The 16,126-nt window shown below is 45.4% G+C and overlaps 1 protein-coding gene across 1 annotated transcript; it reads right to left on the bottom strand.

Moving 5' to 3' along the window:
* Nucleotides 1-2,690: 2,690 nt before the first annotated feature.
* LOC100030465 (neutrophil elastase) lies at nucleotides 2,691-14,349 on the bottom strand. Its single transcript, XM_001379929.5, has 5 exons — nucleotides 14,207-14,349; nucleotides 11,260-11,416; nucleotides 8,183-8,324; nucleotides 6,031-6,261; nucleotides 2,691-3,017 (listed from the first exon to the last, which is right to left on the bottom strand). Exons 1-5 carry the CDS (start codon nucleotides 14,259-14,261, stop codon nucleotides 2,802-2,804), a joined length of 801 nt encoding a protein of 266 aa, XP_001379966.2. The 5' UTR covers nucleotides 14,262-14,349; the 3' UTR covers nucleotides 2,691-2,801.
* Nucleotides 14,350-16,126: the final 1,777 nt, after the last annotated feature.

The following is a 16,126-nucleotide window of genomic DNA, read 5'->3' on the forward strand; positions in this document are numbered from 1 at the left end:
CCTCTCCTCTAGACATGCCTCCCACCCCAGACATACTCCAGCCTCCTGTCTACACTACTTCTCTGGCTTCTTTCTTCAATCTGAGCAGCCTGCTGGAGAGCTTGCCTTTCCCAATAATACTTATGGTTATTACCCATTACCCAGCTGCTTTTTTTTTTTTTAATTAGGGAGGAAACTCATGTTTCTGAACAGAGTTAGGTTGAATGACAAAAGCCTAGTATTGGTACTATAACAGGACATAGTACCAGAACAGGATGCTTCCTGTAGGCTCCTCAGTCCCCTCCTTTCTATATAGCAGGGATCCCCAAACTTTTTACATAGGGCGACAGACCGTTAGAGGGCCAGACTATAAAAACCTAACTCTAACCCTAACCCTAACCCTAACAGGGCAGCAGTATACCCAGTGCAGAATCCCCTCCTCCAGATCGCCGCTCACCATGCTGACATCTTCCATTGTGCAGCCACATAATCCTTTGCCCGGCACCTCATTCTAAGGCGCCATGCAAAGTATTATGTCTCCGGAAGTAGTACTGTAAGTGAGTGACACCACACTTTGTGGCGGCACCACATACAGTACTCCTCTCACTGACCACCAGTGAAAGAGGTGCCCCTTCCAGAAGTGCGGTGGAGACTGGATACATGGCCTCAGGGGCCCACATGTGGCCCACGGGCTCTAGTTTGGGGACCCCTGCTACATAGCCTGTGAACTGAAGATTATCTCAGTCAAGGTTTATCCATGTGCCTTCTAGAAAAAGGAGAAGGGAAATTAACATTTATTAAGCACCTACTCTGTGCCAAGTGCTGTGCTAAGTTCTTTTATAAATATTACCTCATTTGGTAAAAACCTAGTACATTCTTGGCTGTCTTCCGGTGACTGTGATCCAGGTGTGTGCTTTTTCCTGAGTCCTCTCCAGGTAACTCTAAATGTCTCAAGTATCCCCATCCCTCCTTCCCTCCTTTAGGTATAGTAGGGAATAATATGATTTCAGTGTCTTGGTGGAAAGTCTTTGTTCTCATACAAGTGAAAGAGCTAATCAGTGTTCTCTATATTGAATGGAAGACTTAATGCTGTCCAAGCCTAAAATTCTTTGTAGATGATTCTTATGGAAAGCCTAACTGGTTTCTAAAAGCAGAGGCTTGATTAGCCCAAGGAGTCCTTCCTGAAACTGATTAGGGTAAAGATTATACTAAAAACAAGAATATCTTTTGTTTAAATTAATAGAAGTATCTCTTGAGTTGATCTTTGCCTAGGAAGAAGGGAGGATGCTTAGACATGGTTAAGGAAGGTTTCAATGGATTTTAGGGAAATGATTCTCTAGGGTGGGCTAAGCAGTTAAATGGCTTGTTCTGTTCATTAGACTCTAAATTGGTACCTAAATTTTGTACTCCTGTTTTATCTTTTTTTTTTCTTAAACCCTTACCTTCCATCTTGGAGTCAATACTGGGTATTGGTTCCAAGGCAGAAGAGTGGTAAGGGCTAGGCAATGGGGGTCAAGTGACTTGCCCAGAGTCATACAGCTGGGAAGTGTCTGAGGCCAGATTTGAACCTAGGACCTCCTATCTCTAGGCCTGGCTCACAATCTACTGAGCTACCCAGCTGCCCCCTCCTGTTTTATCTTGATGGTGGAATTTTGTCTTTGTTCTTGTACCCCATAAAACCTGTATGTGCCAATGGTTGGACAGAAATTTTCAAAGGCATGACGAAACTGCCCTTTTTAGATTTTTCCCTCTCTAAGTTACCATGCTTAGAATTGAATTGCTTTTCTTTGGCAGGTTTGTGCCCAAAATGTAGAGCTTAAAGGCCTTTTGTTTCTAGCATTACTGACTGATCTGCCTTTTCTATGGAGAACTTTGAATTCCCAAAGCATCTATAAGGATTATTAAAGGTCTTCAAGTATAGGTCAGATAATTATTTACCAGGAATAATATAAAGATTGTGTCAAGGAGATTCATCCCCTCCCTCTCCTGAGGAGCTTTACCTGTCTATCAAACATTTCTGACATACCACATTTGCCCCAGGTTTTGCGTTGGTCAACGTGCTATGCATCAATAAAGGTCAAGGCTTTGGGAGAATGGGGGAGAATCAGAAGAATCAAGAAGAGAACAAAGTAGGAGGGTGAAGGGGGGAAAGAGGAAAGAGACTGGCAGGCTAGGGATCATGTCGTCAGGTTACTTAGGAAAGATTGTCTACCCTTCCTAATAAACTTTATCAAATATATATCTGGGTAGAAATATTATTTTCAATTCTTACAAGAGTAATCCTACTAGGTAGCAGTTGGACTACATGACCTCTGAGGTTCTATGTTATTTAATAATAGACTTCTTCAGGGGGAAGCTGGGTAGCTCAATGGATTGAGAGCCAGGCCTAGAGATGGGAGGTCCTGGGTTCAAATCTGGCCTTAGTCACTTCCCAGATGTGTGACCCTGGGCAAGTCACTTGACCCCCATTGCCTAGCCCTTACCACTCTTCTGCCTTGGAACCAATACCCAGTATTGATTCCAAGATGGAAGGGAAGGGTTTAAAAAGAATAGACTTCTTCATTTTCATAGTGAGAGGATACTTTTCATGGAAAAAATTCAAGAATCTTCAGTAGCCCACCTTAGGCTTGGTCCACTTGGACTTGACTGCCACCTGGTGACAACATACATTCTTGGGAAGTGAGAAGAAATTCACTGTAGGACTTTCAAATCCCAGTTGAGGAAGACATACAGGAGACAATTTTATTGTGTGGTTTTTTTTTTTGTGACATGGAAAAGTATACAAATATATGCAGCAGCATGGTGAAAAGAGGGCGAGTCGGTTAGAAAAGCTCCCCCTTCTGTGTGACTCTCCTTCTCCAAGGGAAGAACCGCAGGGTATGGCCATCTTGACGCTGAATGATAGAATTAATCCACTGGACATATTGGGAGACCTTTGCAAAGGCATCAGGGTAGTAGCCAGAGCCACAGCCTCCTCGAATGAAGGAATCAATGCCATAGACGACTCCATTACAGACCAAGGGTCCCCCAGAGTCTCCCTGGAGAAGACAGAGAGAATTTGGGGAAGAGCTTAGAAGAGACATTAAGCTGACTGCTTGGCCTCCTCTTCTCCACTTGACCCCAAGCCCTCCTATTGATAAGGGCCGCTCTCAGCTTGAGACCCAGAAATTACCTACTATGTATTGAGGAACACACCCTTTCCCCTTCTCAAGGTCACCTCCCATCCTCAGCCCACTCAACTTTGACCCAGCCCTACTCTTCCCCAGAGGCCTCCATCCCATTTCTATATATCCCTGGCCATCTACAGCCTCCCTGTTTGTTAATGTCCAGCTCCTGGAACGTCTCTTCCAGGAAGTCTTCCCTGATCTCCAAGCCAGGAGAGATCTCTTAGAGTCAGAGGACTCAGAGATGGAAAGGACAAAAGATCATCTCATCCCCTTTCCTTATTTTCCAGCTGAGAAAATGTATGAAGAAGGCTCTCTCGAAGGTCCTGCTCAGGTCCCTCTCCCAGCAAGAGGCCTTTCTCGAGTATCCCAGTTGTGGTGGTCCACCCACTCCCACATGTCTTTGCACTTATTTTGAGGCTATCAGGTGACATAATGGATGAGTGCTGAACTTGAAGCCAAGATCTATTTGATTGATCCTGTCTCAGATGCTTACTAGGTGAGCAACCTAGGGCAAACTATGTAACCTCCCTCAGCCTCAGTTTCTTCATGTGAAAAATGGGATAATGAAGTAACCACGTTAGAGGACTGCTATGAGGATCAAATGAGATAATGTTTGCATCTATTTATCTCTGTTCATGTTCATAGGATCTCTATGCAAAAGCTAGAAGGGACCTCATCAAAGGCCTTCTAGTCCAGCTTCCATGTTGCTTCCTCCCCACTCTCCACTAGATTATAAGCTACCTGAAGGCAGGAACTGTGTCTATTGTTGCTTTTGTAGCCCTAGCAGCCAGTGCAGTGCCTAGCACATCATGGGCACTCAATAAATGCTTGTTAAATCCAAGGTCCCCTAGCCAATGAGGGGAATAATCTGAGCTGGGTCTATATTCATGTTACTCTTGTGCTCAGACTCTTTGGAGGTCCCCTTTACTCCCTTCTGATGTTGGAGCTTTATGCTCTATACTTTATATACACAACTAGATGGCACTATAGTGTACAGAGTGCTGAATCTGGAGCCAGGAAGACCCGAGTTCAAATCCTGCCTCAGATTCTTACTAGCCTTGTGACTCTGGGCAAGTCATATCTCCTACTTATCTAATATCTCGCATCTCAACCATATCCTCATACCTCTGTTTCTTCATCTGCAAAATGGGGATAATAATAGTACAGTTGTTGCAAAGCTCAAATGAGAAAGTAATCCTAAAGCATTTTGCAGGTCTTAAAATGCTACCTAAATGCTAGCTATCATCATCATTATCACCACCACCTTAGGTCTCCATGCCTGTGGGATACCTGGGAGCCCTACATGGGCTCAGATTTCACATGTATCTTCCATCCTCATTGGTCACCCTGAGATTCTATCCTCCAGCCCCCAAGTCCAAATCCAGCATCCTCCCTTGAGGGTCATTCAGCCCACATCCACATTCTTCTCCCCAAGACACTCACATTTCTCCAGGAAGAAGGTCAGTTCCTGCATTATCACCTTCCTCTCAAGCCCAGCCCAGGCTCTTCTACTTGGGGACTTTAGGAAACACACTGAGGCCCCTTCGGGCATCCTGACCTCCCAAGGCACCAGCCTCCTCAGTTCCTCTTAACTGCATCTTCTCTCCAACCCAGCCACAAACAAGGGAAGAGAGTAGACACCCGAGACCTCGTGGGCATCCCTAACTGCCACTACCATGAGCTCGACTCTGAGATTCCCCATCGCTGATCCTAATCTCCCAACCTTCTGATTCTCCCTGTACCTCCCTCCTCCTCAAGTTGTTTTCCTTCCTCGCCCAAAGCAGCAGCCCCTCTCGCCTTCACAGTTTATCTGTCACTGCTGTCCTGGCCTCACCTTCTGTCCTTCCAGGTCTTCATCCTCTAATTAGCCCATTCAGTTATAAATTGACTCCTTGGGCCACTCATGCCCTAGCAGTCTTCAGCTGTGCCCCCTCCTATGATACTGAATGACATTGAAGAAGTCACCCAGGCTTGATTTAGAGGAAACCTGACAGTGATCTTCAGATACTTTCAAGAGTCACAGAATGTTTGAGCTGGAAGGAATCCCAGAGGCTATCCAGGCCAACCTGGACATGAGTCCCTTTTACTTTTTTTTTTAACTCTTATCTTCTGTCTTAGAATTGATGAGTACCGATTCCAAGGCAGAAGAACAAAGTGGCTAGGCAACTGGGCTTAAGTGACTTGCCCAGGGTCAAGTCACACAGCTAGGAAGTATCTGAGTCCAGATTTGAACCCAGGTCTTCCTGACTCCAGGCCTGGCTTTCTATCTGCTGACCCTGACATGAAACCTTTTGACAGTGGTCAGCCAGCTTTTCAGGGAGACTTCCAGTAGCAGAAAACCCATTCACTACCTCTGGAAGCAGCCCATTTCACTTTGGGAAGGTTTTCCCAATAGCAAACCTAAATGGGTCTCTTTTTAATTTCCAACACAAAAAAAAGCTCCTGATTTTGCTTTCTAGGGCCACACAGAAAAGAGTTAAGTCTTCTTCTACCTAGCAAACCCTTTGAATACTTAAAGCTAGGGAATCTTCCCTACTATGTGCTAAGCATTCTCTTTTTTCAGACTCCCCATCCTCTCTGATGTGACTGGCCTCTCTCAAGGCCTAAGAGCTCCAATCTTCCCTGAGATCCTCTGGCTTTCTAGTCCTAGCCACCCTTCGTGGAATAGACCCTTAGAACTCAGCTGGTCCAGAACTGATGATTCTCCCGACTCCACATGCAGCGGTCTATACACTGTGCCACCTCCGTGCCCTCTCCCAGAGTAGCCCAGGTAGAGACTCAAACCCAGAACTGCTGGCTGCACATCCCAGGCTCTTTCCTCTACAGTCCCCTTATGCTCAGGGAATGGGAGCAGAGTTGGGGCAGGGTCAGAGGTGACACTTACAAAACAGATTCCAGCCCGACGTCGGGGGACCAGCGTACAGAGGTTGCTGGTGGGGCAGAGCCTTTCAGTGGTGGTCACGTTGAGTTCCTGTAGCAGTGAAGGTAGTTGCCTGTTGTTGCCCAGTTGTCCCCATCCCATGGCCAGGCACGGGGTTCCAGATCTCGCGTTCTGACCGTTCTGTGGGATCCGGGCCACCTGGACATTGGCATTTATGGTGGCTGTGCCTTCCAGCTAGGAGGAGGGAAAGGGGGCAAAAAACAAAGCTGGTCATCCTCATCATTGATTAGTCTGAAGCCTGATAGAGGATTCTTCGGCTCTTATGCTGTCGTGATAGACATCAGGATGTCCATGGACTGGGGCTCACAAGAAACCAGGCTACCCGGTAGTTTCCTACTCTCGTTAATTATTTGTAGGGTCATAGATTTAGAGCTGGAGGGGACCTGAGAGGTCATCAAAATCCAACCCTCTCATTTTACAGAGAAGGAAAGTAAGGCAAATAGAGGTTAAATGATTTTGTCAGAGTCACACAGGTAGTTAAATGTCTGAGGTGAGATTTTGAACCCAGAATTTCCTGACTCCATTGTCCTAGTCCCTATTTTAAGATGCCTTGATCTTTCTTTCTTTCTTTCTTTCTTTCTTTCTTTCTTTCTTTCTTTCTTTCTTTCTTTCTTTCTTTCTTTCTTTCTTTCTTTCTTTCTTTCTTTCTTTCTTCCTTTCTTTCTTCCTTTCTTTCTTCCTTCCTTTCTTTCTTTCTTCCTTTCTTTCTTTCTTTCTTTCTTTCTTTCTTTCTTTCTTTCTTTCTTTCTTTCTTTCTTTCTTTCTTTCTTTCTTTCTTTCTTTCTTTCTTTCTTTCTTTCTTTCTTTCTTTCTTTCTTTCTTTCTTTCTTTCTTTCTTTCTTTCTTCTTCTTCTTCTTCTTCTTCTTCTTCTTCTTCTTCTTCTTCCTTCTTCTTCTTCCTTCTTCTTCTTCTTCTTCTTCTTCTTCTTCTTCTTCTTCTTCTTCTTCTTCTTCTTCTTCTTCTTCTTCTTCTTCTTCTTCTTCTTCTTCTTCTTCTTCTTCTTCTTCTTTCTTCTTTCTTCTTCTTCTTCTGTCTTAGAATCAGTACTAAGGAAAGCAGCTAGGTGACTTAGTGGATTAGTGGATTAAGATCTGGGTCACAAGATAGGAAGCTTTGAATTTTCAGGACTCAGGACACTTGTTTTCTGTATGGCCCTGGAGTTATTTTATTTTAAAATTAATTAATTAATTTAGAATATCTTTCCATGATTCATTTTCTTTCCTTCCCCTCTTCCCTCTCAGAGCTGACAAGCAATTTCCCCAGATTATACACATATTACCCAGTCAGTATCCATTTCCATATTATTCATTTTTGTCATCTTTTAAAGCAATTGTTTTGAATTTTTTGTACCCTCTAAACTTCAGTGCTCTGGGACAGTACCCCAGTTGCCCTGTCTTAGTTAATGACTTTTTCAGAGCTTTTTCCACTGCATATATTGCTTCTGCAGTAGGGATGTGGTATGGATAGGGGGTTGCCTTAAGGAAAGCATTTTGTGGGGACCTTAAATAAAGCCTCATAGGAAAGTGAGTTTATCATTGCTATCAAGAGTCTGAAGTATGGGGGCAGCTGGTTGGCTCAGTGGATTGAGAACCAGGCCTAGAGACAGGAGGTCCTAGGTTCAAATCTGGTCTCAGACACTTCTCAGCTGTGTGACCCCGGGCAAGTCATTTAACCCCCATTGCCTAGTCCTTACCACTCTTCTGCCTTGGAACCAATATACAGTATTGATTCCAAGACAGAAGGTGAGGGTTTTTAAAAAAAAGAGTCTTATAGCCCTTTGATTTCTGCTCATAAAATAACAATTCCAGCATTTAATTCTTCTATAGCATTTGTTAGTGAAGCAATTTTTCGTCAACAGCCGTGGGAGAGAAGGAGAGAGGGATTATGATGACCATTTTACAGATGAGAAAACTGAGACACGGAAAGGAGAAGTAACTCCTAAAGTCTCAGATTCTCAGTGTCCAAGCCAGGGGTTGAGCCCTGGTCTTCTGGCTCTGTTTCTCCTGGTCTGTTTCCCTGAGCCCTGATGGATCCCCATCTCCCAGTCTCTTTGGGACCTGGGCACACCCTCCCATTCTCCCCCGTGCCAGTCACCTGCAGGATCATGATATCGTTCCGCAGCGTCTGAGGGTTGAAGCCATTCTCAAAGATTCTCTGGATTTGGAACCTCTGCTGAGTGGGCTCTTGCCTGCGGAGGTCGTGGGCCCCCAACACCACCTGCACACCCTGAGGGTTCCTAGGTCAGGAGAGAAGCTTGGATGGAAGATTAAAGACAGTATAGAGTAGACTCAGCTAGGTAGGGACCAATGCGCCACTGTCCAGGCCTAGATCAGCTTTAAAATCCAGATGTCCAAATTTCCCCTCATCCCGATCCTTTAGGGCAGCGGAGAGGAAGAGGGTGAAGCAAGGCATGGGTTTGGGGAGGGGGTACGCAGGCAGGAATGCTCGGAAACATCAGCTCTTGCTAGATTCCATGAGATTTTTCTCCAGTCTGGGTGCCTTCTCCTCCCTTTTTGTCACCTTCTTTTCTAAAAATCTCTTACCTTTCATCTTAAAATCAATACTGGGTATTGAAGGCCAAGGCAACAAGGGTTAAGTGACTTGTCCAGGGTCACAGCTAGGAAGTTTCTGAAGCCACCTTTGAACCCATAGGCCTGTCTCTCAATCTACTGAGTCACCAGCTGCCTCCTCGCTTCCCTTTTCTTACAGAATCCTTAACTTCAGATATTAAAGTAAGATGGGGAAACTGAGCCCCAGAGAAGAAGAGATTTTCCTCAAGGCTGCATGGCTAAATAAGTCAATAGTCACTAAGAATTTATTAAGCTCCTACTATGTGCTTAACACAATGTCTAACACATAAAAAGTGCTTAATAAATGTTTATTGACCCAGAGCACAGTTAGTCTTGGAACTCAGATTTCAAATTGAGCATTCATAGATTTGGAAGTAGAAGGCATCCTCAGGCCATTTTGTTCAATATCCTCATTTTGCAGGTAAGAAAGCTATTCTTAAACCTTCTTAATCTTTTTTTCCAGGAGAAATCAAGTGACTTGACCAGGATCACACAGGCAATGAGCATCAGGGATGAAATTGAATTCCTGCTGCTCCAACCCCAGAGGAAGTATTCTTTCTACAGCACCTATCTGGGCATGAGAGGGCTAGATTTCACTGCAATTTGCCAAAGATTTGAGGCATGGAAAAAATGGGATTTTTATTGATGACTTTATCTCACATGCCCTGTGATTGCTGTCTGGCAAGACTTTCTAAGCTCTTCACCCTTCCTCTGACATGAGGAAGATTTCCTGAGACCCTGACACTTTTGAACTCATAATGCCAAAGCTGGGAGGAACTCTCAAGTATATAGACATAGAACCCAGAGCATTAGAGCTGGGAGGAACCCAAGACACAGAACATCAGGGCTTGGAGATGCCTTTGAACAAAGAATGTCAGAGCTAGGAGGGTCCTTAGAAACCCAGGTTGTCAGAGCTGGGGGGTCCTTAGAACAGAGACTGTCAGAGCTAGGAGAAACCTTAGAACAGAGAATGTCAGAGCTGGGAGGGAGCTTAGAACAGAGACTGTCAGAGCTGGAAGGGAGCTTAGAACAGAAAATGTCAGAGGTAGGAGAGAGCTTAGATAAGAGAATATCAGAGCTGGGAGAGACCTTAGAGCAGAGAATGTCAGAGCTGGGGGGATCCCCTAGAACAGAGAATGTCAAAACTGAAAGGAAGCCTCAAATATAAGACCTAGAACCCAGAATCTCAGAGCTGGGAGGATCTTTAGAACAGGGAATATCAGAGCTGGGAGGGAGTTTAGAGCAGAAAATGTCAGAGCTGGGAGAGACCTTAGAACAGAGAATGTCAGAGCTGGGAGGGAGCTTAGAACATAGAATGTCAGAGCTAGGAGGATCCTTAGAACAGAGAATGTCAGAGCTGGGAGAGACCTTAGAACAGAGAATGTCAGAGCTGGGAGGGAGCTTAGAACAGAGAATGTCAGAGGTGGGAGAGAGCTTAGATAAGAGAATATCAGAGCTGGGAGAGACCTTAGAGCAGAGAATGTCAGAGCTGGGGGGACCCCCTAGAACAGAGAATGTCAAAACTGAAAGGAAGCCTCAAATATAAGACCTAGAACCCAGAATCTCAGAGCTGGGAGGATCTTCAGAACAAGGAATGTCAGAGTTGGGAGGGAGTTTAGAGCAGAAAATGTCAGAGCTGGGAGAGACCTTAGAACAGAGAATGTCAGAGCTAAGAGTATGCTTAGAACAGAGAATGTCAGAGCTGGGAGAGACCTTAGAACATAGAATGTCAGAGCTGGGAGGGAGCTTAGAACAGAGACTGTCAGAGCTAGGAGAGACCTTAGAACAGAGAAGGTCAGAGCTGGGAGGATCCTTAGAACAGAGAATATCAGAACTAGGAGGATCCTTAGAACAGAGAATGTCAGAGCTTGGAGGGAGCTTAGAACAGAATGTCAGAGCTGGGAGGGAGCTTAGAACAGAGAATGTCAGAGCTGGGAGAGACCTTAGGACAGAGAATGTCAGAGCTGGGAGAGAGCTTAGAACAGAGAATGTCAGAGCTGGGAGGGTCCTTAGAACAGAGAATGTCAGAGCTGGGAGAGACCTTAGGACAGAGAATGTCAGAGCTGGGAGGACCCTTAGGACAGAGAATGTCAGACCTGGGAGGAGCTTAGAACAGAGAATGTCAGAGCTGGGAGGGAGCTTAGAACAGAGAATGTCAGAGCTGGGAGAGACCTTAGGACAGAGAATGTCAGAGTTGGGAGGACCTTAGAACAGAGAATGTCAGAGTTGGGAGAGACCTTAGAACAGAGAATGTCAGAGCTGGGAGGGACCTTAGAACAGGGAATGTCAGAGCTGGGGAGAATATAAATATAAAATATAAAAGACCTAGAACTCAGAATATTAGAGCTGGCAGAGACCTTAGAACACAGAAATGTCCGAGCTGAAAGGAATCTTGGAACAGAGAATCTTAGAATGAAGCGGTGCTCCTTAGAAATCACACAGACCAAACTGCTCATTTTACAGCTAGAAAAGTCATTGTGTGACCAGGGCCACCACTCACCCTTTGGGGCTCATTGTTAGAGCTCAGCCTAGAATTTCAGTCCTTTGGCTCCCCCAGCGAGCCCTCTCCTCTCCTCTCCCCCAGCCACCTTGGTTACTCACATGCCATTCAGGCAATGGGCTGCAGTCATCACAAACCGAGGATGGATCAGCGTCCCCCCACAGAAGTGGCCACTCCTTCGCTGCAGAGAAACCATGTATGGGCGCGAGTGAGGCACGGCTGCCCTTCCTCCCACGATCTTGGAGCCCAGGACTGGAGCTGTGGGCCCAGAGAGACAAGGTGAGGAGGCCAGAAGGAGGGTGGAAAGTCTGTGCCCCCGCCTGCCCCCATTTCTTCACAACGCCACCCTTTATGAACTGCCGCTACAAAATGAAGCGAACAGAACCAGGAGGAACGTTGTACATAGTCTACAATGATCAACCGGCGGCGGCGACTTGGCTGTTCTCAGCAAGGTGATGATCCTGGATGATTCTGAAGGACTCATGAGGAAAATGCTCTCCCCCACCCCCCCACCCCCCAGAGAGAGAAGTGACAGAGTCTGAAGGCATACAGAGGCATCTTTTTTCTTGTTCCTCCTTTTTATTTTGTTTTTTTCTTAACATGGCTAACATGGAAATATGTTTTGTGTGATTTCACACTTATAATTGATATCCCATTTCTTGCCTTCACAATGGATGGGGAAGGAATGGGAGGGAGAGAATTCAGGACTCAAAACTTTTAAAAAACCAATATTAAGAATAAATCAGGGGGCAGCTAAATGGATTAATGAACTGAGAGTCAGGTCTAGAGATGGGAGGTCCTGGGTTCAAATCTGGCCTCAGACACTTCCCAGCTGGGTGACCCTGGGCAAGTCACTTAACCCCCATTGCCCAGCCCTTACCACTCTTTTGCCTTGGAATTAATACACAATACTGATTCTAAGATGGAAGACAAGAGTTTAAAAAAAATCAATAAACCCAGCTTCAGATTTTTTCTAGCTGTGTGACCCTGGACAAGTCACTTAACCCCCACTGCCTAGCCCTTACCGTTCTTCTGCCTCAGAACCAATATATAGTATTCATTCTAAGATGGAAGGCAAGGGTTTTAAAAATAAAAATAAATGATATTTATAAAAATGTATTAAAAATATAAAAAATAAAATAAAAAAGTTCCAGGCTCAGGGACAAGCAGATTTCAACTTAGTGTAAGATAAGCTTTGGAACAAGGAGCACTGTCCAAGAGTAGAATGGTTGGCTTAGGGAAATAGGGGGTTACTCCTCCCTAGAAGTCTTCAGGGAAATGATGGGTGCCCACCAGTTGGAAGTGTTGAAGAGGGAATTCTTATTCGGGTCTGGATTAGATTAGGCAGCCTCTGGGGGGATTTTGCCCCTCTATTGTGGATGTTTTATGTTCTCTGTTTAAGGGTTCCTCCCAACCCTGCCATTGTGTTTTCTGTCAAAGATTCTTTCTTGCTCAGACTTTCTTTGTTCTATATTCTAACAGCCTTCTAGCTCTAATTTCCCACATTCTGAAGACCTTCCCAATTTTAACATTCTATATATCCTAGGTTCTAAGGTCCTTCCACCTTTGATGTTCTATGTCAATTGGATGCTTCTGGCTCTGAAATTCCATGTTCTAAGGCCTCACCCAGTCTTGCCATTTCTATATTTGAGCATCTAAAGACCTTTTCAGTTCTAGCATTCTGTGTTCTAAATTTGCTTTTGGTTCCCATATTCTGCACTCTATGTCCCAGCTATGATGTACCATTTCCTGTTTTAAGGACCCTTCTGGGGCATCGAGGTGGCCAAAACATTGTGCCTAGAGTCAAGAAGTCCTGAGTTCAAATCCAGCCTCTGACACATACTAGTTGGGTGATCCTTGGCCAGTCACTTAACTTCTATTTACCTCAGCACCTCATCTGTAAAATGAGGACATATTGGAGGAGGAAATGGCAAACCACTCCAGTGTCTTTGCCGAGAAAAACCTATGGTGTCACATAGAGTCAGACATGACTGAACACCAAGGTTCTTTTTATATGGGACATCTACGTTCTTCCTCTTGTCCCATTTTTAACAGCCTGCTTTGTGTTTCTTTCCCTAGCAGTCTTTCCATCCCTAATGCAGGCTTAGACTTCTGGGACACCCTGTAGTCTACACTGCAAGGGCCCTTCTGGTGATGATAGTCTAGAATCCTGGTTCTGAGATCCTTCCTGCTCTGATATTCCATGTTCTATGTTCATCATTGCCTTCCTGCTCTGAAATTCCATGTTCCTTTTAATTCTGAACTTCCACGTTAGAAGGTTTCTCTTGTTTCTTCCATTCTGGGCTTCATACTCTAAGATTCCCGCAAGCTCTGACCTAGTATTTTTTGTACTCAGAGGTCCCTCTCACTTCCAATGTTCTAGGCTCTGGATATCAGATCTCTTCCAGCTCTGATAGTCTCTCCTCTTGATTCGAAGGCACTTCCCTGTTCTAATAGGCTATGTTGGAGGTCCTGAGGTTCCTTATCATAGTGCCCAGCTCAGAGCATTTTTTTTAAACCCTTACCTTCCATTTTGGAGTCAATACTGTGTATTGGTTCCAAGGCAGAAGAGAGGTAAGGGTTAGACAATGGGGGTTAAGTGACTTGCCCAGGGTCACACAGCTAGGAAGTGTCTGATATCAGATTTGAACCCAGGACCTTCCATCTCTGGGCCTGGCTGTCCATCCCCTGAGCTACCCAGCTGCTCCCTCAGAGCATATTTTTTAAAGAGAAATAGAGGGTAGCCAGTGTATTTCCAAACAAGTCATTTTTCAAGCTTTTAAACATTTTCTGCATTGTTGTGTGATGGGTGATTTCCAAGTCATCCATCCGGCTTCCAAGTCTAATATTCCATGTTCTAACGTACCTCCTAGCTCTTGGATCTGTAACTAATCCCTTCTAGGAAGTGTGACGGTATTTGTGAGAATGAATAAATAAGGAATGGACTCTCTCCTTGCCCCAGTTGAAAATCTCCATGGTTGGAATCTCTCTGTGCCTTGTGCTGTCCTTCACCACCACCCCCTCCCCAGCAGACAGATAGAAACTTACCCCCATGGATGGAGACCAGCAGTAGGAGGAGAGTGCCATGAAGGGGGGATGCCATGGTGCAAAGGGCCAGCTAGATGTCGGGATCAGCCTTGGGGTCTTCATGGGGTACCCCTTTCCTAATGTCTCCTCTTATAGTCTTTTGTGGAGAGTTCGTTACAATTGCTCCACAGCCCAGGGGCGGCTGGGAGCTGCTACTTCCCCTATTTCCTCTCTCTCTTGGACTGGAGCAGGATAGAGGGACCCAGGACCCCGAGGGATGGGGCAATCGTGGGATGTGGAAGAGAGGAACCTCAGAAGCAGCGCCGGCCTTCTATCTGCCCTCCTACAACAGGCCAGGAAGAGAGAAGGCGAAAGAGAAGGATGAGTGGGCTAGCTCAGTCCCAGGGAGTTATAACCCCCAATGGTCAGCATCTAGGATCCTCGGGTGGCTTTAGCAGTGAGGCCATCTCCCAGGCTGCCACAGGGCTTCCTCTTGAATAAACCCCGGTGGCATCCAGCCTCAGAGCTCACTACCTTTAGGCAGACAGACCCAAGGCCTCTTCCTAAACCACTATGGTGGTTTCTTGCCAGGAAACTCATGCTTTCAGGAAGGCCCAAGCCCTCTCATCCAACCTCTTCCCAAATCCCTATATTGTTCTTTGCCAGGAGGTTTATGCCCTCTGGCAGGCTCTGGGCACCTCAGGGCATGGCAGGAAGCCCAAATCCAGTTCCTCTTCCAAGCTTCCCCCCAAGATGCCCAGTCCTAACTGTCCCTGTCAGTGGTGCAAGAGCAAACGGTGGTTGGGGGGTGCCAAGGGAGTGGTAGGGAAGGAAAGGAGGGTGATCTGACCCAGCTTTAGTCCTGACAGGAAGGGGTCAGGCCTTTGGCACGAGGCAGCTTCACTACTCATTCTCTAGCTTGGACCAACTTGGCTCCATGGGCCCTACTTAGTTATCTCTAGGCCAGCAGGATTTTAAAAAATGTCATTTCTGTTTAGCTTTGGGATACAGTCAGACCCCAACACTCACTGGTTTGCACACACACACACACACACACACACACACACACACACACACACACACACAGGCTCACACGACACACATGGATTTATGTTTATAGAAATATACACAGTCATGCTTGCTCTCAGGCATGCATGTGTTCCCTTGATAAATCTATCTAATTGTGGGCTTAGACATGCATAGTGATGGGCAAAGACATAGACTCAAACTTAGACAGCATTTCATCCAAAAAAAGATTTTTAGCAGAGCCACACTGGACTGCAGGTGAACTCCAATAGGAAGGAACAATGTGATGTGGGAGCCCAAAAGATGGTGCCATCTTGGATTGCATTCAAAGAAGCAGAGCATGCCCCCAAAGTTACTAAATTGTACCTGTCCTTTGACCCTGTCACTGGACCTACACCCCCAAGAAATCAAGGAAAGAGCAGAAAAGGACTCCTCTGTACTGTGTAATTAGAAATCTTGAACCCTTGGACTTCGTCTCCCAGAATCCTTTTCTCTTTGTCCACTACATCCTCACATTTGGTAAATAAGTTGTGTGTAACTCTGCCCTTTCTCTCTCTTCTGATGGTGCTCTGCGCTCTAGTGTGTAAATCTTGAAATTTCTCAGACTTGTGAATGTTAAAAATTTCTCCATTGGGGAATCCTCCATTGGAACAAATTCCCTACTGGAAACATTCCCCATTTTGATGTGAGAACTTTCCAGGATCATAAATGGGAGGACCTCTACTCCACCCGTACTTAAGACTGCTTTAGGGGAGAAAACTCCTTGCTAAACAATGAAAGTACTTAAAACCATACTTATAATAAGGCAAGGAGTTCTTTGAGTCATGCCTGTTTTTAGAATTGATACAATGGGATGCTAGGTACCTATAAAGGTCGGGCAGGTTTTCTCTTGATGGGATTAGTCGACTCAGCTGT

This window comes from Monodelphis domestica, chromosome 3 (assembly GCF_027887165.1).
Source record: "Monodelphis domestica isolate mMonDom1 chromosome 3, mMonDom1.pri, whole genome shotgun sequence".
NCBI classification, from domain to species: domain Eukaryota; kingdom Metazoa; phylum Chordata; class Mammalia; order Didelphimorphia; family Didelphidae; genus Monodelphis; species Monodelphis domestica.